This window comes from Hyposmocoma kahamanoa, unplaced genomic scaffold, assembly GCF_003589595.1.
Source record: "Hyposmocoma kahamanoa isolate Upper Pololo Valley unplaced genomic scaffold, ASM358959v1 95, whole genome shotgun sequence".
In the NCBI taxonomy this organism is placed as follows: domain Eukaryota; kingdom Metazoa; phylum Arthropoda; class Insecta; order Lepidoptera; family Cosmopterigidae; genus Hyposmocoma; species Hyposmocoma kahamanoa.
Window position 1 is genome coordinate 12,100,173 of NW_020654972.1, and position 26,412 is coordinate 12,126,584.

Consider the following 26,412-nt stretch of genomic DNA (forward strand, 5'->3'; position numbering starts at 1 on the left):
GTTGTAAAAAAAATTGTAAACTTTTAAACAAAAAATAGTTAAAATGAATTATAATAATTCTTAATATTAAGTATTTAAGTAAAAGGTGGTTGAATTGCAATTAAATTTCTGTTTAGATAACATTTTAAGCGAATGTTTTCGTTTTGAACTTAAGTAACTTCCTTGCTTGAACTCGAACCTGATGTATGTAAGGAATCTATGTAAGGAAGTATGACGTTACAAATAAAAAAAAACACTCCTTACCGACTATGGCTGTAATGGAAAGAAAAAAGGTTTTATTGCAAGTGTGATGAAAAAGTCATAGTGTGTACGTGGATTCGCGAGCTCAATTCGTGCAGTTAGCCGTGAGCCGACGACAACCAGGTACTCATTCTAGAGAGTGAAGACTGTTTCACGCGCACACGCTAGAACCTCGTTATTGTATCTGTCGCGTTACATTTACAGCTCGGTAATGAATACCCGGTTTTAGTGTATGACAGTAATGTACACGTTTTTGTGAACATGTGCCATTGTGGCGATGCGGGGGCTGACGTGAAATGGCCAAGGATTTATCGTCACTGTGACGTCAACAACGTTAATTTCTCATTGAGTTGCAGCTGCGTTTTGATGAGTTGAGCTAGAGTCACCACCTGCAACAAATATACAACTTTGTTATCGGGCATTCTTTGACAGACACACATACGGTATGTACAGACTGCATTTCATGAATAATGATATAATAATAAATATAATAACGCAACACACTCATAGCCCCGCACTAGGGAAACCCTGTGTCGCGGGTGCCATGGACACACACATAACCACAAATGATACCCAAACTCGCGAGAGAAATAAATGTAGGCCATACACATACTTCTCCCGGCCTGGGAATCGAACCCAGGACCGCTGCGTGGCAGTCCGGCATGGTTCGGCCCCGGAGGCAGTTAATAATATTAATATAACGGCTATTATAAGGGCACTCCGAACCTTGGAGTCATTATAAGCTTATTATTATGCTGCTGCGCTCAAATGGGTCGGAATGGATATGTAGCGAGGCGAGGTTATAGATACTTTAAGGAGACCACTGAAAAGTGGCGTTTAGGGCAGCGAGATTGGAAGACGACGTCGATCGAAAGATTTGAATCATATTTTCCGAAATTGACGCACTGTCAAGGCATCACAAATGCGATAAAACGTTTTGTAATTTTAAGGTAGTTGCTTAAATACTTGCGTTGACGAAGTTGCAGGAACAGCTAGTGAATAATGTTTACCATGAGCAGATCCTTGACGCTGGACGCGAAGGCGTCGGCGAAAGTGTCCGCAGAGAGGTTGGGCAGCGAGTTGACGAGCTCGAGCAGCTGCCGGCCCGCCGCGTTGTTCGGTGGCACACGCTCCGCCAGCACGTCCTCCACATATTGCAGCACCTGTCCGATCACGAGTGCTACAGTCACAGAGCACAAATGATGGCTCACTTGCTGTAGCAGGGATGAAAGGGACGAGACTTTTGACTTCCTAAGGCCCCGTGTACATCAAAATGTACATAACATGCTATCTGGTTCGGACCCAGAATATTATTCCTATGATTGTGTAAACCCTAGTGTACATTATAATGAAAATATCGCATTCTAATTTACTTATTTATTTTTAAAAACACAAACTGTCAAGACAGGTTTAACCTAATGCGATAGTAAAGCAACAAGTTAAGATGATTAAACTCTTACACACAACAACACACGCACGTACGCAACGAACGCACGCACGCACGCAACGCACAAACATGCAGCAAGGAAGCTTGGGATCCTTCCGGGACTTCATCCGGTTCTTCGAGATGCTAGGGCCTAGGGTGAGCCGCCCCGGGTGCACGTACAGTACCCTCCCTATTTTCCAGATAGGTACCGGAGCTGTAAGCACGCTCACTTCCCGTTGCGCATTGCACAACTAGTAGTTGCAACCGCCGTCGACTCTGAGTCCACTACCAAATCTCATTGGTGGCGGAGCTGTAAGGCACGCTCACTTCCAGACGCAGAAAAACGACGTCTCTCCAGATCCCAATAACCACACATGCAAACATGTCCGTCTCTGCAGCTAAACGCAAACTCCAGCGAGTTCATACCCAAGTCCGGGTCCGCCAGAGAAGCTAAGGCGTGTCATTGGCGGAGGGCTTGGCAAGGACGCCCGCTATACCCTGGTCTTGCCGTCGAGCCCGTAGTCTCTCCGTAGACAGGGACAAAGGGACAGTTACTTCAGCTCTACCAAGCACAAGTCCGGTCGTGCATGGAGTACTGCTGCCACCTTTAGGGTGGCTCTGCTACATACCAACTGGCCACCTTGGATTCAATTGACAACCGTACCAAGAAGCTTATAGGTGACTCGGAATTAGTGGAGGCGAAGCTGCAGAGCCTTGAACACCGCCGTAAAGTTGCCAGCTTATAGGTATTTTACAGGATATATATCACAGAGAGTGTGCGATGAAATTACACGATTCAATTCCGCCTTCCCCTTTCCATCATCGGGGGATTAGGCGTACGCTTGGCTTCCACCCCTATGTTTTGGATATTCCAAAGATTCGCACGAAGCGTTACGCTTCCACATTTATAAGGCGAACGTCTTTGGAGTGGAATTTCCTGCTTGCAGACTTGTTCCCAGAACGTTATAAGTTGGGGTCTTTTCAAGGCGAAAGTGAATAGACATTATTTAGGTGTGCATGCTCCATCGTCACTTTCCATCACGTGATTTGGAGGTCAAATGCGAACTAACATTTTATTTAAAAAAAAGTTTTATCTTAGAAAAGTCATTTTCTGGCGTCGCTATTTCCACATACACAATACGGAAGCGTGCGCGTGCGTACGATCGGAGCGCCTGATCGAACTGAACGGCGCGCCGATTGCACTTGTCGGCGGCGGCGGCGGCGCTCATATCTAATATAGGGTGGAACGAAATGACCAACAAAGCCGAAAGTATCACCTTAAGAACCTTGCTAACATAAGTTTTATTTACATTAAATGTACAATCAGAGATGTTGTAAAATGTTCGTCCAGATGTAAATTTTTCGCGTTGCAACAACCCTAAGCGAATGATTGACGTTAGTACATCTATCGCCCCACAGGCGGCGTTCGTGTCATTGGCACTCGCGGGAGAAATACAAAGTGAGAAAGAACCTAACCTTGTACTAAGTTTAAATTAAAAGGGTGTTCGATTTGTCCACATCCCCTTTACTCTTGAAGACATTCCAGACACATTCCTGGGTGTGCCGGTCACACGCCGATGTGATTTTCCACACAAACACTGTGTACACTAATACACTTTACTTGCTTAACACAAACACTACTTAATACTATAGCACTATTTCAATAAGTTGGTGTAATAACCCAAAAATTAATGAGTAAACGTTGTTTTGTGCTGTAAACATGAGACCATCAGCTGGGCGTTATGAACTTATCTAAAATCTGCCATACTTATTTGAAATCTGCCATAAATGGTCACACTGTTCTCAATCTCAAAGTGGCAAGAGGCCTCTTGTCAAAACGTTTCTTTGCTAACTTTCGTATCTCTCATTTAAATATTGTCTAAACATTTTTGTTACATTGAGTTTGATTTTTTGCTTTACAACATTATTGTTTAATTGATTATTTGATTAGGTATATTATAGCTTTAATGTTTTATGTGTGTACTATAAAATAATCAATACTTTAGGTAGGTAAACATTCAATTATGCTTAAAACAAAACGTACGTACAAGAACGTTACCTAATCTATGGTCGAACTGAATCAATTGCGTTGTATTCTTGCAGCTATTCTAAAATACATTGTTTTGCAATTTCTTTATTCCCGACTTCTAATTCAATATTGATAACTAGGCATAAACTGAAACGTAAAATTATACTAGCAGAATCTATGAATGGCACTTCGTTGATTTTGGGCCAGCTTTCGCCATCCTTCTTTCAACTACTTAGCTCAAGTTAACAGAAATTTAGTAACAGAACTCTTCATTTTAAAGTTAGTAAATTCTTGTAGTGTGAATTAAAATGTTTCCAAATGCATTGAAAAACAGACTAGTAAAATAAAACGATCTCCTGATTATGCTACCAAAAACAAATAACAGGTAACAAGTGCAACTATAAGCGGTGATAAGTCACGTGATTGGCTGCATTAATTTGCTACTTTACGTTAGGGCCGGATTAAGGGTTACGAGACTATTGTAATTTGTGTACCTGACTTATATGTAGAACGTGTTTACTTAATTTAGTAATGTATATTTAAATAATAGTCTCGTGACGCAGACAATACGAGTTGAACTCCTGTCAGGGTCATTTAGAAAACTATAGTTTAATCATAGTTTAAAAACTAAGGTAGTTTATGACAACGCATAGTTTAGAAACAATAGTTTCCCAAAGGTTCCATGAGAGCACCTCTTTAAATATTGGGTCATTTTCATTTAAATATTGGGTCGTCAAACATGGAAGTTAGGGGTGTTAATTACTTTCGAAGTAATAAATTAAAATTCCCGCATAATTAATCATCATTCACATGATTGATCAAAGAAAGTGGCTGATGGGATGCTACGTGGGGCGCACTATAAGTTTCCGGAATGAATAACAAAAAAATACTATAAATGGTCAGAAATGAATTCATTGTTTCTCAAAATATTCTCCGTTAGCGTTAATGTACTTTTTCATAAGAATGAACCAATTTTGAAAACACTTATGCCACTCCTCCGTGACAATCTGTGAAACATATTTTTTATACTCTTCGACAGTCTCTTCAGGTGATGAAAATTGTTGACAGCGTAACTGGTTCTTAATTTTTGGAAATAAATAAAAGTCCCAAGGTGACAGGTCGGGACTGTACGCGGGATGGCTCATAAGGTCAACGTTGTTCACCTTCAAAAATTCATTTGTCTGTCTGGCCGTGTGAGAACTGGCATTACCATGGTGCAAGATGATACGGCGTTTACGGTTATTGTTACGGAGTTTGTCAATAACTTCCGGCAAACAAATGGTCGTGTACCAATCACTATTCACGGTACAACGATTCTCCAAAGCAACAGTATACACGTGTCCAGTTTTATTCAAAAAAGAAGCAACCATCCGCTTAGAGGCACTTTGCACGCGCGCCACTTTGGTTGGTTTCAGCTCATCTCGAAAGAACCACACACTCGATAACTGCTTTGTTTTGGGATCGTAACTATAAATCAATGTTTCGTCAGCTGTAACTGTCCCAAACCAAATTTAACGCCCCTTCGTTGATTCTGGTAAGCATGGCATTGCACCAAATGACGCGATCCGTTTTTTGAGCCTCAGTAAAATTGTGTGGGATCCACTGAGAGCACAGCTTTTTCACACCGGCGCACAGCATTGATGTTTCTGTTGTTCACAGCAGTTGACGGGCGACCATCATTAAATTCATCACTGAGATTCACACGACCGCGTTTGAATTCTGCAAACCAGCTATAAATAGACGTCTTGCATGGTGCTTCATCGCCAAAAGCAGTTTGAAACCGAGGGAAGCTCCGCTGAGCTGTTGAATTACACTTAAAGTCGTAGAAAATCATACTACGAAAATTTTCACGAGTCAAATCCATGGTGATGTAGACAACCAATTTCTAAAATGACGCCACAATGTAAAAACAAGTGACAGTCAGATGAAACAAACTGTATGCTGTAGACAGCCAAAGAGTCCCATTTTCAAATGTTGTAATTACTTTTTAAACATTGTTTATGTAAGTGGCCAGTTCCGGAAACTTATAGTGCTCCCTATGTAATCAACGAAGGAGGTCAAAGACCTATTAAATTACAAACTTTTTGCCCTGAGTACCTCCCGGTAGTTGCCTCCAAACAGCTGTTGTTTTATGATGTAAGGTTAACTATAATAATAAGGTTAATTAAGGACAACACAGACTTTTCGAGCAAATCTTTGTCATTGAATAACTTGGAAACTATTACACTTAGAGTAAAAAGACGTTCAGTACAATTAAGTACAAATTTAAGACATCACAGTTCTAGGCTTTGTCGGTCATTCTGTTCTACCCGGTATATATTGTAAGACCATAGGGTATCTAGAAAAAAATTACCCCTAGAAAAATACTTCAATAAATCTCGGTTGCGTTTTTTATAAAAAACTGAGGACATATTCCTAGGGCCTGAAGCATGTAATTATATTTAGTACACTACACTGGGCGTTTAGCGATTTTCCCATTGTAATTTGCTGGGTTTTAAAGGGGGGCTTCATTATCCTACATCGCAGTCCGCCTTGCCGTCCGCCCCGTAATGCAGCATTATGAGTGTAGTCGCAGCGTGCAAGCCATCCTGCAAACCTGCGAGACTCCTGACGTGGGCCATAATATGTGAACAGTCTCCTGCCTGCGCGGCGAATTACCATGCAGGTACTGGGCCGTTTTAGTGAGGTTAAGGCCTGTTAAAAAAGCTCGATTAATTTTTAACGGTTCACGACTAATCTTTAATCCTTAAGTCTTGACTTATAAGATAAAAACTAAAAATCCATTTGAATCGAAGTCTTAACCTCAGGAATCAAAATTTAAGTTGTTACTCAAAAGGCTTTAGGACTGAAAGGCTGGCGCCTTCGAGTCTCGGGAGTGACGAGTTATGAGTCGTGCGGCGTGTGTCGTCGGAACCTCTACATACATATATCATTTACATTTAGGCAATTCAAATATTTTTATTCAATTAGTCACTTCTTTTTCCACCTTCGTCCACTCACACAAGAATTATGTATTTCAATTCCGGGGTAGTTTTGTTAGGGCTAAATAAAGGTCAGCGAATTGGAATTCACCGGAACCGCTGATCAAGATATTTGTTTTCAGTATGTCATGTAAACAAAACAAAAAAAAACGTTCCGGTTTGGAAGGGTAAGGTGAAATACGGGCACATGCTTGTCAACTTATGTCTCAGGGACCCTAAGATTTTTGCGATTTAAGGCTCAAAGTGGCACTGCAACTGTTACGGATGGGCATCGCTTTGGTAAGGTAAGGCGCACGACTTGTTCGCCCCGTCACTAGGTATGTAAAAAAAAAGGTTAAGTATACAGGACTGTATTACTAACATCATCTTCATCATCAACTTGCTTGCGAGCTGTTTTTGAATATCATGCACGATTCGCGACAAGGCCGCAAATGCGGAACGGCGCCGGCGCGTACAGCAGAGCGATGTTAGGAGCGTACAGCGTACGTGTTGTTTATACAAGTGCACAACGTTTCGAAATCCATTCGGATCGGGGATTTGTAATGGAGCTTAGTAAGTAACGTGTTTTAATATTCTAAATGCAGAAATATTCGATTTTCGTAACTTACGCTTATATTTTGGAAGCGCCAAAACTTAACAAGAGTGTTTTAAATTCATTTCAATATCATGTTCAAAACAAATTCAATAGCATTATAATTTTTTGAGTTTTAATAATTTTTGTAATTACTAAGTGTAAAAATGGAAGAACTTTCAAATAAGTTTTTTCCAAAACCATACAAAATTGGCATAGGGAGTTTTCACCCTGCATTTAAAATATTGAAACACGTTACTTACCAAGCTTCTCTAGAAATGTCCGATCCGAAGGTATTTCGAAACAGTGAAGTGGTGCTTTGTTCAGTGCGTCAAGATTGGCCAGTGAAAGAGATTGCTTGCTGCGGCCTAAGGCGCGAACCTTGTTAAAAATAACTCGAATCGTCAAGTCTGTTATTATAACGGCCAAGTGTTATTAATAAAAACTCAAATCTCCAGTCTCAATTTTAGAGTCGCGACCTGTGTAACGGTGTAGCCTGTTTATATGCCTTAACAGACTGATGGTAGTATTCTAGAATTCTACTCAATGCTCAAGTCAGGATTTGAGTATGGTTTAAAGCACTCGAAATCATACTCAAGTCCCTGCCATTAGTGTCGTATTTCCAGTGCTTGTGTTGCCAGTGCAATCCTGACTTGAGCATTGAATAGAGTTCTAGAATACGACCTTTAGTCTCTATTATCACTTATCTTGTAGTCATAGCTATAATAGCGATAGGCGAGTGGAGTTATGATTTAACTCGGTTAACTCGAGTTACTCGTATAACGAGTCAAGTCGAATGTTTCATTCATACAGCGCGTCGACTATTCGTTCTCACTCGGTCGGTTCGGTGACTTTCGATCACGCCCGAGTCGCGGTCAGCCGGCCGATCGTGTCTAACTCGGTGAATCGTCGGTTCGAGTTCTACTCGCGCCGCACGGTTGCTCCGTCAGACACCGGGTCGAGTTAACTCGAGTCAGCGTCACGTCAACTCGAGGTGAAACAAATACAAGTCGTCCCATCGCTAAGCTATAAGTGATTACCTGCTCTAGAAGCGAGGAGAGCTTAGTGGCGGCCTCGGCCACCTGAGCGAGGTCGAGCGCCGGTTGCACCTGCCTCGAGCGCCCTCCAGGTCCCATTGTCTTCTGACACAACTGCAAACCGACTACCTGCAACGAAACAGCTAACACTTAATACTAGCTGTCGTTTAAAATAAATAATTGTAATAATTGTGAAGCAGCAGCTTCCCCTGTCGCACCTCTGGTTCATAGCTGGTGACTTGCACATCGATGGGCGTGAACATGCAACCCTGCTTGCCCCGCGGCACCCCCAGCGCGACGCACACGTAGGCGCGCAGACCCATGCGCGCACCCTGCAGCGAAGTGTCCAGGGTCACGTGCACCGGCTCGCGACACTCCCGCGCGTAGTACTCGTGGATCACGGACGAGTGGTTGGTCACCTCGTTGCCCGTCGCCCACCATCCTGCAGCAGTCATGCGGGAGTAGATACGTTTGTATACGTATGCATTGTCATGCTTATGTGTTATAAATAAAACGAACGGTCGGAATAGAAGTCGGTAAGGGGTAGATGATTTCAGGATTAAGGCAGAATGTTGAGACGCAATACAAAGCCGCTCACGGCAGCGAGATTCTGGGCAAATGTGTGTATTTATTTTTCAAATTTATCATTTACAATCAGTCGTTAGACTATAATTAAATTGTTTGAGTGAATTTTGGCGTTTGAGAGCAAGGAAGCTACTACTTCAGCCTCTCTTAGTCATCGAACACATGATGTCGCTCCAGCCTGCTACTGCTGCCACCACAGACCACATAAAGCTGCCACCATCAAACACTGCTTCAGCGAGAGGATTCGGATGAGTATTGAGCCGATCCCTGTGTTTATGTGTATATAGGTCTAACATTTCTAAAATCGTTGGAATCTCCAGGTATTCTTGGATTTCAGCGTTCCTGGTGTACCATGTGGCACCACTGATAGTTCGAAGAAAGAATGTTCTAAGAGGTTCTTTGCAGGCATTGGATGTTTGATTTGGAAGCGGTGGCCCGTAACCATGGTCGGATTTGCCCTAAGGCCCAGTAGGCCCGGGCCTAGGGCGGCCAATCGTGACAAAAATTCACTGATGATAACATTGACTTACAATTGATAACAAGAAATAACTCAAAGTACCTAAATATTCCAAAGGCTCACGCACATTATGGCGGGCCGCACTGCACCGCAACAATAATCTTCCTAAATCACTTTCGTACATTTTATGTATAAAATATAGATATGTTACATATCTGTAATGTATAATCACTACATGTCATCCCTACCGCGTCTGTCTTATCGCGATAAACTCAACTACTGAACGAATTTTCATGCGCTTTCCACCAATAGACAGAGTGATTCATGAGGAAGGAAGAAGCCCCGTGAACTAACAGACTATATTAAATGTACATTGATTTAGAGAGAAAAATATATTTTTTTTTTATAATATTTATTGCACAGGAAAAAGCAGAAAACATTTAATAAAAGGAAAACACAAACAAAAGGTACTGCTTATTTCTATAAGAAATTTCTTACTGCAGACCTAAATACAGGACAAAATAATCGTAATAACGGGCTTACTCGTACAAAATACAAAACTATGTAATACAATATTTAACATTAAACTAGATAAATACTTGTATAAATACATATTTCAGAATAGAATACCTATAAACTGGATGGAACAGTAGATAAATAATGCTCCTTAACTCTCAATTTAAAAGTAGCTAATGATGGGCATTCGTGAACAGAATTAGGGAGTGCGTTCCAGTCTGACTGCATGAACACTGAAGGAGTGAGGAAGGAAGGAAGGAAAAGACAACTGGGACCTAAGAAGAGAGCGACAGGGTTTATCCTGAGACCTGAGAAAGCTGAAACACTTTTTCAAATACGCGGGAGACGAAGGGTTATGAAGAATATTATAGACAACAAAGACAATACGCAAATTCCTGCGGAGACGAATGGGAAACCACATGAGTTGATTGCGATAATGTGAGATTCGGACAAATTTACGAAGACCAAAGATAAACCTGATACTTAAGATTTTGCAACTGTTCAAGCTTATTTAGCAGCTTTTCTGTAGCATCCAAATAGCAGGAATCAGCATAGTCTAAGAAGGGTAAAATAAGAGATTGGGCTAAATACATCTTAGATTTAAAAGGTAAATAGTGTTGGAGACGCTTAAGTGTGTGCAAGGAGAAATGGACTTTTCGACTGATTTCATTGATATGAGGTGACCAAGCCAAATTGCAATCTAAAAGTAGACCAAGATTAGTTGCAGTGGGTGCATAAGCTATAGGCGTGGAGTTATACTTTATAAGTGGAACAGAATTTAGATCCAATGTGCCACGCATATGCCCCCCACTTTCCACAATCATAGCCTGCGACTTTTTGGGATTCACTACCAAGCCAAAGAGAACTCGGCCCAAAGATTCAATGTGCCACGCATATGCCCACTTCCCACAATCATAACCTGCGACTTTTTGGGATTCACTACCAAGCCAAAGGGCGATGCTTCGTAAGCCAGCGTTAACCGCTTCAACGGCTGTAACAATCAGATGGCTTAAAGCTGCGGTAGAGCTGCAAATCGTCCAGGGTAGAGATGAAAGATAGAGGATAAAACAGAAGTGACAGAGTTAATAAAAATAGAGAATAAAAGAGGAGAAAGTACGCCACCCTGAGGGATGCCCACAGCTAAGTGACACCAATCAGATGAAGCCTCATCAGAGCGAACACATTGCAGTCGGCCTCTAAGGTAGGAATCAAACCAAGCCGTAACCGAAGGAGAAACATTGAAGGAACATCGAATCGCATGAACGTCATAGTCAACAGAGTTGAATGCACTGCTGAAGTCCAGAAGAATAAGCAAAGTGAGAAGACGATTGTCCATTGCGAGGCGAATATTATTTCGTTACCTTCAACAGTGCAGTCACAGTGCTATGCCCAGGACGAAAACCATACTGAAACGGTGAAAACAACTTCTTAGAAGAAAGAAAGGACATTAACTGTGCTGCTTTCAGCATACGCAAAAGTACCTGGAATTAACGTGTAATGATACGCAGTAGAAAGAGAGTTGCAGACAGTACGGAACTCTGAGGAGATCCGGCCTAGCTAACCTAACTCTATCGCCATAATTATGTCGGAAGAGTCGCCTTCTAAGGGTCGTATTCCAGAACTCTACTCAATGCTCAAGTCAGGATTTGAGCAGACTTGAGTATGATTTCAAGCACAGGAAATACGACCCTAATGGCAAGGACTTGAGTATGATTTTCAGTGCTCACTGCAATACTCAAGTCCTGACTTGAGTATTGAGTAGAAATCTGGAATATGACCCTAAGACTACTCGAATCGAACGTCCGCTCAATAAATCCGAGATCCAATTGCAAAGGTCAGTGGGAAGTCCATAAGAGGGAAGTTTACTTAAAAGACTTGCGTGCCAGACCATGTCAAAGGCTTTAGAAAAAGACTCTAAAGACACTGCAAGTGCTTGGCCTTGCTTTTCTATAGCCTCGCTCCATATGTGATAGGCATACACAAGAAGATCTCCAGTAGATCGCCCTCGTCGGAATCCGTACTGGCGATCACTGACGACGTCGTTGTTTTCAAGGTACGACAGGAGACGGTTGTTGAGTATACGTTCCATAGTCTTGCAGAGTATGGAAGTGACTATGGATAGGTCTTTAATTGACAGGGTCAGCTCTGCTTCCTTTTTTATAGCGCAGGTTGCACGTTTGCAAGCTTCCATGACCTGGGAACTACACCAGTCTCAAGTGCGAGGCGGCACAGGCGGTGAGAATAGGAGACAACTCAGGCGCACAGTTACGTAGGACTATTGCTGGAATTCCTTCTGGACCGACGAACTGGAACGACTTTTCCAATGTATTGAATATGGTTCTGCCTTTTGTATCGGTCTCTAAATTTCTAGAAACAATAGTTTCTTCAGATATTTTCTCATCTTGAATAAACCAAAAAGACATTAACTAAAAGACAACAACAATGCTTCATTAGTTGGTAAAGTGGACTTATCGAGCTGAATTGAGAATTGACTAGTCCTCAGATGATTGCACAATGATTTTTTCAATGTTTTCAGCCATTTAATCAATTCGTCTTTGCACAAAATTATTACTCAAAGTAATTTTTCGGATAATATTTACACTAAAGGAAGTAATAACTACTGTTATATTATTGCTGGCAAAATTAACTCTCCTCCGATATTTTGAGCAATTAACAAAGACATATTGTACGAAGCTCGAAGTCCGTCGTCATCTTGCTTAGCAGCCGCCGAAAACAGGTATGCTCAATTGGCTGAGTATTATGCTTCTTCTCTAGGTCTTGAAAATATGCTACATTCTTATCTTTCTTATCTGGATGCATTTTATTTAAATGATCTTGCAGTCTTGAAGGCTTCATTGCTTCATTCGAAAATTTTTTAGACATAGAAGGCACAAAGGCGAGTGACGATGGGTTTTATGGGATTTTCCTTAGAATAATAACGCATAGAAACCTAGCCCGCACACGCTAAGTGAGGCAAATTGTAGGACGCCCTACGGGCTTACACGAGCGAGCGGGCTGTCAGTGCTCAAGGTCATGTTGCACCGCGAGCAGCTCAAAAATTTTTGCTAAAAATGACGAAATGTGCGGTAATTGGGTTTAAAAATAGATCAGACAAATATAAAATAGACACTAATATCACATTCCACAAGGAAGTAACGTGTTTCAACTTGTATTTTTATATAAATATTCACTAAAACAGAAAATTAATTTCGTTGCAACAAGATGCGAAACTGTTGCAAAGTAACGGGTTTTTTCTCCCCATTTTGCTATTCTGTTTCAAAATAATTATATTACGTAATTTTTTGAGAATAGGCAATATCGCGACGGTTGCAAAATTTCTACAAATGTACAACGCCGCAACAACATTGTAGGGAATTTAGGTTAGCTATTTTTACGAAATATATTTAGTATTTGCCTTCATTAGTTTCATGTGAAAAATCATTATTCTTGTTCATCATACACTCATTTAAAAAAATTATCTTGCCCAGAGTCAAAAATTCTTAACTAAAATTATTTCAGGAAACTAACACTGACTAAAAAGTCATCGTCAGTTCTCCAAAATCGTGTATAAACAACTTTCAGGTTCTTAATTGTTATCGTGTACTTTTCATGTAAACATACCCACAGATAATATCAGGCTACTTATATATTCAAATTCGATAGTCGCACTTAAACTCGCTTGTAGGTTTTTGTTCATATATGAGTTAAATAAGAATTGGGTAGCATTTAATAAGGTGCCTACAGATTTCCTCGACATTGTCGATCGACAGTAACGATTGAGAATTATTTATAGACGTTTTCGAGGAGTTTTAGAGTGCTTATTACGAATGCAGCATTAATTTCTAAATCCAAGATGGTGGACAACAATTTTCAAAAATGTATTTTTGGTAAACCATAAGGAAATGGCATGTATATCTGAATACAAGATGGGGGACAAGACTTCTAATTCTTCTTCTTCTAATTCTTTGCCATCTTGGATTTAGAAATATGTGCTATATTCGGAATGAGCAGCCCCTAATACCTTGAAAACGACACCCAACTTGCCATTATTCGAAAAATCGTGCCCGCCATCTTGGATTTAGAAATTAGTGCCATGTTCTTAATGAGCACCCCTAAATACCTCGAAAACGACACACAACTTGCTATTATTTGAAAAGTCATGTCCGCCATCTTGGATTTAGAAATAAGTGCTATATTCCTAATGAGCACCCCCAAATACCTCGAAAACGATCCCCAACTTGCCATTATATGAAAAATCGTGCCCGCTATCTTGGATTTAGAAACGAGTGCCATATTCGTAATAAGCACCCCCAAATACCTCGAAAATGATACCCATATTGCATTTATTTCAAAAGTCGTGTCCGCCATCTTGGATTTAGAAATAAATGCCATATTCGTGATGAGCACCTCGAATACCTCGAAAACGATTCCCATATTGCATTTATTTGAAAAGACGTGTCCGCCATCTTGGATTTAGAAATGAGAAAAGTCGTGTCCGCCTTCGTGTATTCAGATATAAATGCCATTTCCATAAGGATTACCAAAAATAAATTTTTGAAAATTCCTGTCACTTGACGTTGTCGATCAACAGTCACGATCGACAAAATCGAGCATGTCTGTAGGCACCTGATCGACAGTAACGATCGACAAAATCGAGCAAATCTGTAGGCACCTGTAACTTAACGATGAGTTAAGTAAGATACAATTTCCCCACTTTTGAGGGAAATGTTATTCCATGGCATCATTATTTGTATATTTGTGTGTGTGCCGACGAGCGTAAATACAAGTTGCTTACGCCTACATGAATTTCATTTTTGCCTCACTTGTGACAGTTCGTTTTTTATGAAACTATCATTCTATGCGTTATTATTCTAAGGGATTTTCAATGAATACGAATTTAATATATTGCGCTCAGTATTGCCGTCTCTTCTTTTTACTTCCGACATTGTTTTGTTTTGAGATATACGTAATTTAGTGTTGAACTTAAGTACTGCGTATCTATTACGCGCGAAACCGCAAATGAAAATAAAATAAATATTACGTTGTTTATATACGAGTAGGATTGCATAAGCAGCACGCACCGACAGGAATAAGACAAACATGCATAAGCTCGTTTATCTCATTCGACGCTCAATCGTACTCAACAAGTAAGAACAAGTACTCTATGAACCACCCGATTGATACAGGAATTCACAAATCGGGTTATTTAACAAAAACTTGTTAAACCATGACTGCCCGCAGTCTATTATCTACGAAAATTACCTATCTAGGAATACTAATAACTATTAAAATGCGAACCTGTGTCTGTTGCCTTTTTATTTGTTTGTTTGTGTCTACTTTCATTTCGAAACGGAGCGACCGACCGATTGACATGATTTTTATTTTATTTATTCAATAAAATAGGACAGATGTATGCATTGCATGGAGAGAAATATCGAACCGAGTTAGTTTGAGCAATCTCTTAATTAATATTAGTTGATGTTCACAAGTTGTAGTCGAGAGTCGAGAGCTCAGTCGGTATCTAAGGGTCGTATTCTAGAACTCTACTCAATGCTCAAGTCAGGATTTGAGTATGGTTTAAAGCACTCAAAATCATACTGAATTCCCTTCCATTAGGGTCGTATTTCCAGTGCTTGAAATCGTACTCAGATCCTGACTTGAGCATTGTGTAGAGTTCTGGAATACGACCCTAAGAGTCGTATTCCAGAACTCTACTCAAAACTCAAGTCAGGATTTGAGTATTGCAGTGAGCACTGAAAATCATACTCAAGTCCTTGCCATTAGGGTCGTATTTCCAGTGCTTGAAATCATACTCAAGTCTGCTCAAGCCCTGACTTGAGCATTGAGTAGAGTTCTAGAATACGATCCCTAGTCTTGCTAGATGAAATTACAAATCTCCCCCTAAGCCTCTACACAACGCTCCGATTTTTTTTCTGGGTCTCTTACCGCCCCCCTTTAGGCCTTGCTGCGCCCACAAGGGGGCGTTATCGCCCACTTTGGGAAAGGCTTGGTATAAACGAAGATAATGTGTGGAGCAACTTTTGAGAAGAATTACGGTAATATTGTTAAAAGAACTGTTATTTCGTTTAGAGTTCATTTAAATTGATGGGCAATCGGTATTTTTGTTATGTAAACCATATTTTTGTTAATAAATGAACACTTTCGTTGTTCATATGATTTTAAATTATTTTTGATACTAGTTTTGTTACACAGTTGTTTTAATTGTAGTGAAATATTTTTTTAGATGTGACAGTTATTTCAATAATGAATATAATTTTATATGTATTAAGTTTTCTGATATGCATTTAAATATTTCCCTTTATTAAATAATTTGGGTGCTAATACGAACACCGTTCTACTGTAAAATTCCAAATTAGAGCGCTGTTTAGGCCGTAATTCTGTTTTATTCCTTGTGTTTCTATGATATCTAGTTTTGACTATATTAAAGTTGCTTAGATTTTGTTTCACATAAACACAGGCCTCGTAAATAAACATCGATGGCAGGGTTAATATCTTCAGTTTCCTAAAGTAAGGTATACAACTCTCTCGCTGACCAACACAAAGTTTTAAAGTGGCATAAATGTGTTGCAGCAACATTTCCCCAGAGTAGTAATCCATTCGCAAACTAGAAGCTACATAAACGTGATGAGCACAAAGAGCAGTTTTTGTGATGTTATTCTTGTCGATTTTTTAGAACATATACGCATTTACTAAGTTCAGTAATTAAAGTTATTCCAGAATCCACACAAATTTGATTCAAAGTGTATTCCATAGCATTTAAGTTTATTTGAAAAGAGCAATCCCTAGAGTTTCTTGCTCGTTCTTCTCAGGGAGGTCAGCCTAGTGAACGAGCAGTAGCTTAAATGTGACGTTTTCAAGTGTAAATTTATTTTACTTATGGAATAAATAATCTTTGACTTTGACTTATTGATATGCGTCTTCCAGTTCAAGTGACTATCAAGACTAATGCCCAAAAATTTTGTTTCATTAACTTGAGAACTATCTGTGTATCGTAATTTATAGTTAAATTGTTTAGTCGTGTTTGTGGCATGTAAAATTGGTCTTATCTAAATTTACTACGAGATTACATAATTGTAGCCTTTTTATAGAGTCACTTAGTGCTTCATTCAAAGTTGATTCATAATCATTAACATTAGTACATCTAACGTCATGTAACGTCATCATGTGCTCACTCAGTGGACATCCCTGTGCCTGTGTGCGAGTACCTGGTCGTCACTCGAGGTAGCTACTCGTTGTTGCGTCTGGATGTGCCTGCAGACAGATTGAGGACTGCCAGAAATATTAAAAACTGGCCTGAGTGAGTATCAGTGCGTCCGTTTAATGTTGTGCACCCAAAAAACTTATCAACGAAAAGTGTCACAACACGTTTAAAGTAGGCACTAAATTCGTAATCGAAATGTATGGTCTGTGTGGCAAAACTTCACTGTTAAATTTATTATGTAGCACTGATAAACCAGTCGTACTTGGTTTGAGTGAAACATGGTGCAAAGAAAAATGAGATTGAACGGGTGAGGTTGTGTGGGTATACACTGGCAGATTGTTACTGCCGCACGCAAATCACTCATGGCGGGGTGGCGCTGTTTGTACGTGACGGTATTACATATAAACAGCGAAATGACCTGCGGGACCACTCCGTTCAGTATCACTTTGAATGTACAGCTATTGAGATTACCTATTGTAAATTGATTATAATTTCGCTATACAGGACTGGGAAGGGCAATATTGTCATTTATTTAGAAAAACTGGAATTATTATTGAATAAGCTCATTGATGAAAAGAAAAGGTTTCTTCTAGTTGGTGATCAAAATGTTGATTATTTATCTGACAATAGTTGAGACTGCGGGTCGACGACGTACTAAGTAGTTATGGGTGCTTTAATGTAGTTTCCTTTCCCACTCGCGTGACTGCTGACTGCGCGTCGTCCATCGATTGCGGTATAACAAACCACGCTCGTGACACACACACAAACACATTTTGACTATATCACTGATCTCAATATTTCTACTGCTGCGATAATATTTAACCTGCAAACTCTGTTTTGTTGAGGAGTTGGTTGGGGAGAGTGGAGGAGTTGGTGATACTGGTGGTTGGTGATAATTGGTAATTCATGAAATCCAATCTACATCTAAAGTTTTTGCCGAAGAGAACCTGAGCAGGTGAATTGTTGTTAAATGTATAGAGTTCCTATAACTAAATAAAAATGTATTCGGTTTTACGTTTACATCTCACAAATTTGTCCCTGACAACAGACTTGATTTTATAGCTCTCTTGACTAACTTCATATAGCTTTCAGCTTGACCGTTACTAGCTGAGTAGTATAGAATAGAATAGAATAGAATACGTTTATTTGCCAGAATACGGTAATTACAAAGATCTTATGTAAAATTAGGTACATTGTATTCAACCTGAAAGCAGATGTGCAAATATTAATGTTTATTTAGTCTCTATAGTTTCTAATTAATGTAATGAATTTGTAAATTCTAAGTATTCTTTATTACTATAGAAGGAATGTGTCAAAAGCCATTTTGTCAATTTTAATTTAAAAGTATGTCCTTGTAACAATTTAATTTCGTTTGGTAATTTATTGTAAATAATTATACACATGTTGAAGCAGTTATTCTTATAAATTACTTTATGGCAACGAGGTTGGTATAAGAGATTCATAATTTTTGCTCTAGTTTGCCTTTGAATGACTCCACCGCGTGTTTTAAAATATTGAGGATGAGAGTTGACAAATACGCAGATATCCCTAATGTACATGCATGGCAAAGGTAATATGTTCAGCCTTTTGAACAGCGGTTTGCAACTGTCATCGAACCACGCACCGCAAATTGCTCGAATACATTTCTTCTGGACTTTAAACGCTCTTTCTAAGATTACTGAGTTGCCCCATAGTACAAGACCGTAGCTGAGCACGGATGAAACGTAGCCGTGATAGGCCGTCAACGCAGCTTCTCGCGAGACAGTTTGCCTTAGTCTTTGTAAAGCGTAAACAAATCTGTTTAGGTTCATGCACATCTGTTCGATGTGTTCCATTCAGTTAAGGTTCTTGTCGATTGTTAACCAAAGAAAGTTAAATGTGTCTACTTCATATACTGTATCAGAGTTGTAATTAATTTTAACCGGTATGGGATTTGAGTTGTAAGATTTAAATGTCATAACTTTGGTTTTACTTATATTAATATTCAAGTCATTGATGTCCATCCAACTTATTACGTCTGTCAGTGCTTTATTTACGTCAGTGTTAAAAGTCGCTTTGTTTTGGCATTTTATTATAAGAATTGTATCGTCAGCAAATTGTATACAATTATGATCAATAGCATATAGGATATCGTTAATGTAGAGTAGGAACAGTAACGGACCTAAGACGCTACCTTGCGGTATTCCAAGTGTAAAGGAGTTTTGAGTGATTTACAAAGTCGAAGGCTTTAGTCATATCTAGAAAGACATTACAGGAGTAGAGACGTTTATACTTTCCGTTACAATGCGCAAAAACTCAAAACATGCAAGAGTTGTAGCACTACCTTTTCTAAATCCGAATTGAGAGTGATATTTACTTTATGTTTCTCTAAAAATACATTTATTCTGGAATGCAGAGCCCTTTCAAATAGTTTGGATAGAGTCGGGATTAATGTAATTGGTCTATAGTTACTTGGGCTTTCCTTATCGCCTTTTTTATACAGGGGTTTGACAACAGAAGTTTTTAGCTGTTCTGGAAAAAGACCATCACTAAACGATAAATTTATAATATGTGCAAGCGGATGACAGATATAAGAGGCACACATTTTAAGTATTTTAGTTGTTATACCGTCATAGTCACTGGATTTGGTGTTTTTTAAAGACATAATTATGTTAGAAGTTTCCTTCTCATTTATCGGTTCCAAAAATATTGTATGGGAATTTTTATTCAATGAATTAGATGGGTATGTCATGCAGTTTTTAGTCAAGTTGGGTTAGGTTATTTTTATTTGACAAATCTATAAAATAATTGTTAAAAATATTACAAATGTCATCTGGGTTTGAGTATGTCATATTGTTATGTCGTATATGTTTTACGTCATTTTTACAGGTATTGTTAGTAATTGTAGATGAAATGGTATTCCATGTCGCTTTACATTTGTTTTTATTATTGTGGATATAAAGATTATTATTGATTTTCTGAGATTTTAAGATACATTTTCTTAGGATACTATTATACATTTTAAATTTATTTGTATTTAACTGTTTATTAATATTTGATGCTCTGTATTTCAAATATAGTAATCGTTTTGTTTTGCAGCATTTTTTAAGTCCTTTTGTTAGCCAGAGCAGCTTTTTTGGCCTATTGTTAATTTTATCTCTGAGAATTGGAAAACATAGTTCATAAAATAGACGTATTAAATCATAAAAGTTGTTGAAAGCCTGAATTGCATTGTCTAAGCCTAAAATATCAGAAAAGGAAAGAGCTGAAATGCATTCACAGAACTTTTGAATATTTTCATTTCTATAGTCTCGCCACTGTTCGTACCAAGTGGTGATAGCTTTTTCCCTCCCTATGCTCAAAGTCAACGTTTGTGCAGTTTCGTGGTCAGAAAGGGTCAGAATGTGAACGCCTGCTTTTACTAATTTTATGTTACTGGCGATTAAGTCGATACACGAGTTTAACCTAGTTGGTGATTTTATGTGAATGTTAAAATTATAGTTTTGAAGAATGCTCTGAAGATCTTTGGTAGCTGTATTTTCCTGTAATATGTTGACATTCCAATTACCGCAAGTGACGATTTTTTTATATTTGAATTTGGCGGACAGATGGTGGAGTAAAGTGTTTAGTTTATGCCAATTTCGAAACTATAGGTAGGGGTTTGAAGTCTAAAACACTTTGTATTAAAATGCATGTGCCCCCTTTAGTTTTCGCGACAATAACTTGCCGCTAATTTATAATTACTAAGTTTTATGTTAGTTTCCGACCCTCTTTTTACAAATGTTTCACTAAAGCATATTTATTATATCAACCTCATTGCCGTCGTCATATAATTTCTTAAAAGTGACCTCTAAAAGATCTAATTTACTACAAAGACCTTGTATATTCTGATTAAAAATAATAAAATTGTCAGTATGAGTTTTAGATGTCGAATGTTCATGAATATTATGACAAAGATGATAACAAGTCGGTTCCTGAATGTCTACGTTACGGGCAAAAAAAATTTACTAACGTTAGCTGAAGGCTTAGAGTTGTGTACCTTACGCAATTTAGTGCCACTCTCAATGAACTCTATGTATTTATTATTATTAGGGTCGCTTCACTCGGGGCCTATGCGGCCCATCATCACTGCAACCATTGACTGACCACTAATTACAGTTCAGAGCCAAGGTTAAAAGCATTAAAGAACTGAAGGACTTTCCTGGCTCTGACAGTTTTTATGTCTTCTGGGTGTGGCCTGTCCTTACCCAGTATGGAACTTCGTACGGCCATTAGAGGGCAGCACTGGGTGAGGAGATGCACAGAAATTTCATTCACCTCATGGCAGAATCTACATTCTCTGTTTTTGCTCTGCCCAATATTTGGCATGTGCTTGTTCAAGCCACAATGCTCTGTTAAGGCTCCAGTCAGCAATCTAATGCCATTCCTGTCAAGTGACAGGGCTTCCCTACAGTGCTTGGTGCTGGTAGCTATCAGGGCTTTTGAATGCTCAAGATCTTTAGTCTGCAGCCACACATCTCAGAAGATATGTGTGCTCTCATTCAGCAGAGTGAGCTTGGCCAGGCTGTGACCTATCACTATAAAGGCTCAGGATGAATGAAGGCCTCCCTAGCACCACCCTTTGCCAGTTCATCTGCTGTCTCATTAACCTTGACGTCCAAGTGACCTGGAACCCAACGCAGGATCACACTCTCCCTTTCCCAGAGCCGCCCCAGTTGTAGTAGACATGGCTCCTGTTGCTAGCAGGCACATGATACACTGTAGACTACCCAATGTGGCAATAGTGGTTATTTGGCCAACTTTAGCACTCCAAACAACAGAGGCATATTAAGTCACTATAGGCCTAACAATTGCCTTGTATATCCGGAGAATCATCTTTGATTTTAGACCCCAACACTGTGCCATACGCCACCATATGGGGACAATGGTTGTCTTTTTGTCATTAATAGATAATTCGTTATCTTGACACCACGCAGAAATTGTATCAAGAGCTCCTACATAAGGGATGATATAGTTTACTTTAGCAGTGCCCTCGAATTGTCATCTCTAGGTCATCCGTACATCCCTGAGCATCAATATTCAGTTTGGCCAACCTATGCAAGAGCTGAGTGGTAGGTAGGCAAAGTATTATTAGTATTATTCTATTTAGCAAACAAAACTTTTCAAACTCTTGAGAAACAAATGAAGTCCTGTTGTCTGAACATGACATAATTGTTATTAAACCTAATAAAGGAGACAGTTTGTCAGAAAACTTTTCTGTATTTGGTGTTTGATTGTGTAGTTTCCAGACAAGTTTAATTGACTGTTACCTATTGCCTGTGTATGACCTTGGACATCTCGGTTGCAGTTTGTTAAGTTTGTTGAAAGTTGCAGTAAGTTGGGGTGAGTTGACACACAATCGCAGATGTTTTTTTGAAAAGTTGTTTAATTGAAAAGAAGAAAATTTAAAGATTTATTGAAAGTTTAAAACACAAGTTATATACAATAGATGTTAATGTGACCAATCTGCGTTATAATGTCAACTGAACTAACATAAATTGGTTGCACCGAAAGTGCTCTCCACAAAAAGGAAGTATGCAAACCATACAGCCTGTATGACTATAATGATTAATAGTCATATTTTTGATACAGAAGTTATTGTGCTTAAGCATACAAGTGATTAAGCACATAAATGAGTCTGTGTGTGAAGTGCACTCACCAACAATGCTCTCAGAGGCATTGACACGTCTGTTGAGTTCATACACATCCATGGCGTAGTTAAGCTCGGCCTCCACCTGGTCCGCATGCTCTTTGTGCGGCACGCAGAAACAGTTCGTCACTTCCACCACGCCTTTATCCGCCGTGCCTGCAGTCACACCAACCATAACATAACCTCAAAACGCATTAAACAAAATCTTGTGATGCCTAATTATAATCTGCAAATTGTGTATGAGTGAGGTATGTTGTATTACAGTGGGCCAATCATGTAGAACATAATCGAAATGATAATGAATAGTGGCGACTGAGCCACATGACGTTGGAGCTTGCGACCTATCTTTTCCAAGCTTCAAATGGCGGCAACGGCCTTATACTTGACTTACCCAGTAAAGTTCCAATAACTCGGTGAGAATCAGCATTTCGGCGTTCATAAGCGTCCACTATTTGGAATAAAACTACGGGATGCACCTTGACAGCTAAATTCAGCCCCATTTTGACTTGTAAAGAAAAATAGATGATGATTTTTTTTATTAGTAGTTTTGGCTTGGACACAAGTCCTTTGAGCTATGTCTTCGTTTAATTATCGAGATCCTCAGTAATATTTTCCATCGTAGTTCTAATTATAATACATTATGTTTCCACTTTCTCTTAAATAACTTAGTTCACTTATTTAGGTTTAATACATAGTCTTTTAAGCGACGGGAGTCAATATTTATGTTTTACTTTCTAAATCATATTATGTTTTATCACTTTGAACAAAAACTTTGAATTCGTAATTAGTGGACTTTTCAGGATAAAGTCTTTGGTAATTTAGTTTAAAATAAGGAATATAGTTCTAACCATTTTTAAGACTATTTCTTCTTTAATTTTTTCTTCATAATATACTTAAAATAAAAATAACCGTTGTAAAAACTGTACTCGTATCTTCAAAAACCCGCAATTTTTTTTGGGAGAAGATGATGAGATGAGTCAGTCAGGGAAATATTATGCCGCGTTTTCACATTCGTGCGATAGGCGATGCGAATAGCGATGCGATGCATGACACGCATGTGTCACACCTCGTTTACACTATCGTCGATTGTTTCGACGAATGTTTCAAAACAAACATTCGTGTCGAGTGGTTGAAACGCGTTCACACATTCGTGCGATAGGCGATGCGATGCACGCATGTTTAAACGGTCACTTCGCTATTCGCGTCGCGACTCGCATCGCGCGAAGTTAGGCACGAGTAGCGTCGCGAAGTTAGATACGAGTGGCGAAATAAGAAAAACAAAAAGTAACTTCGCGTCGCCACTCGTATTTAACTTCGCGACGCTACTCGTGCCTAACTTCACGATAGCGAAGTGACCGTTTACACATGTGCATCGTGAATCGCATCGCTATTCGCATGGCCTAACGCACGAATGTGAGAACGCGGCATGAGAACGAGAACGCGGCATATGACTTGCCACTATATCTTTCTAATTTGTGTACTTACCTATGGTTCCATAGCGCTGTTCGAAAAAAATCATTCGGTTCATTCAATTAGAGTTTAGTAATCGATTATTAAATCGAACATTTCAATCACAACCGAACGAGAATCTAAGTGTCAGGATTTGAAGCAGGATTTAAACTGAAATTAAATATGCTTATATAGGTTATGTAAGGAAAACCGCTAGTATGAATCAATTTAACAAATCGATTCATTCAATTAATTAATCGATTTATAGTTGGTGTTACAATTGGACATCACTAAACCGACTATGGTGAGGTCAGTGACATGTTGTTTACTTTTTGTTCAAAATGGATTGAAATGAAGTATAACACTTAAACTGCTTCAAAATTCAAACCACCCAATTCTTCCTAAATTAAATCTTCTCTTAGACTTATTCGATTCTCGGAACATGGACAGTAAACCCTGCCTTCTTCAGAGCTTTATTAAATTCATTCAACTTCCTCCCCCGCTCAATCAGTTTCCTCGCAACCTTTGCCTACTCCCAGAATCCCTTCTTCGCGATCGTTGGTCTCTAAGTATTGGGAGATATCCCAAAAAGAAAAGGGCAAATTTTTTGCGGACATCCAACCCCAAATTCCTACAACACCATGGTTTTTCAAATTCCGTACAGCAGATAAAAAAACTACGTCAACAATATGCCGGCTTCGCTTAGGTCACGCGTGTACTCCTATTCATTTGGCTAAACTTAGGATAAAAGATAACTCATTGTGTGAATGCGGTCTAGACGAAGGAAACGTGGACCATATATTTTTTGACTGCCCTAAAGTACGGTGTTCCCTCAGTGTTGGGCGTTAATCAATTAAATTTCAATCAATAATTCAATCAGATTAAAAAATCAATTCAATTGAAATCAATTGCAATTACATCAATTGCGACGCGTCGATCATCATCACTTGACGCATCAATTAAAATCAATTCCGGCCGGTTGGGGGCCCCGGTTGGGAACCTCGCTAGGGGGCCCCAACCGGGCCCCCCAACCGGGCCCCCCACCCGGGGCCCCCACCCGGGCCCCCAACCGGGCCCCAAACCGGGCCCCCCAACCGGGGCCCCCAACTGGGGGCCCCAACCGGGCTCCCAACCGGGCCCGCAACCGGCCCCCTAACCTGCCCCCAACAGGCCCCCACAACCAACGCCCTAACTCACCCCCATATGCCTTATAAATTTATCATAATTGTCAGTTTTTATTGTTAATTGTTAATCAAAAACATTAAAAAGATTGAAAATTGATTAATTGTAGATATTTGTGATTAACGATTGATCAATTGTTAGTTGCGAAAACTATCGCAACTAACAATTGATTAATTGTTAATTGCGGTTCTCGCAACTAACAATTGATCAATCGTTAATTGCTGTTTCGCAATTGACAATTAATCAATTGTCAATCTTTAATTGCCAGAACAATTAAATTTTGCCCAACACTGTGTTCCCTATATGACATCCTCCCTCCCTCTATCCCTCGCCCTACTTCCTTTAATTGCCTTTTGGCCCTATCCTCTCACCCAAAAATGTATCATATTCCTTTTAAATTCATACATGTAAATCATATTAAACTGTAAATATTATTCATGCACTAACACTATATTTAACATATATACATGTTTCTAACGACTTGTGTTGTCTAATTTGTGCCGTCTCCTTTGTTCTAGAATTCAATTTGTGCAAAAATCTCTTCGGTTCTCCCTCTGAGTCACCGAACAAAATTCTAACACACCCTCCATAACGTTTATGAAAGTAGAAAACGGACACCATTCACTAAGTAGTCTGTGACGGACATTGGCAGAATTGACGCAGTGTAGTCTCACAAGCCATTCATTAAGAAAAAAAAAAGAAGTATTTCCAGAGCCATAACCATGCCATAATAAGCTTTCCATTTTACGATTTGCTTCCCGAAAATATTCCTCGCCCAATAAATATCAACTATTTCCTAGCCAACGCACACTCTCCACTAGTATTCACTTTATACAAATTTCTAAAACTTAATAACATAAATCTGTAACCAGCCCCGAATAGCCTCTGCTCGACCACATTCATTTCATAATTTTCTGCCCCAACAATGTGAGTCGGAGAAAAAGAAAAATGAATATTCTTCATTCTTCCCGTATTCTCCCATTATCTTTCGTATAATTTTATTCAAAGTCAAAGTCAAAGTCAAAGATTATTTATTCCATAGGTAAAAT

At 39.2% G+C, this 26,412-nt stretch overlaps 1 protein-coding gene across 1 annotated transcript; it reads right to left on the reverse strand.

The window, feature by feature from the left end:
• Positions 1–258: 258 nt before the first annotated feature.
• On the reverse strand, positions 259–23,232 carry LOC113238200 (eukaryotic translation initiation factor 3 subunit F). The gene is made up of 6 exons (XM_026474979.1): positions 23,124–23,232; positions 22,742–22,888; positions 8,503–8,726; positions 8,288–8,413; positions 1,251–1,403; positions 259–629 (listed from the first exon to the last, which is right to left on the reverse strand). Exons 1-6 carry the CDS (start codon positions 23,230–23,232, stop codon positions 555–557), a joined length of 834 nt encoding a protein of 277 aa, XP_026330764.1. The 3' UTR covers positions 259–554.
• Between the last annotated feature and the right edge of the window lie 3,180 nt (positions 23,233–26,412).

Bases quoted from the DNA above. Each gene is read 5' to 3' on its own strand.
- LOC113238200 (XM_026474979.1), bottom strand. From the start codon at position 23,232: ATGGGGCTGAATTTAGCTGTCAAGGTGCATCCCGTAGTTTTATTCCAA. The intron at 22,889-23,123 runs GTAAGTCAAGTA...GTGTGACTGCAG, and splicing joins AGTTATTGGAACTTTACTGG to GCACGGCGGATAAAGGCGTG. The intron at 630-1,250 runs GTAAACATTATT...TATTTGTTGCAG, and splicing joins GCGTCAAGGATCTGCTCATG to GTGGTGACTCTAGCTCAACT.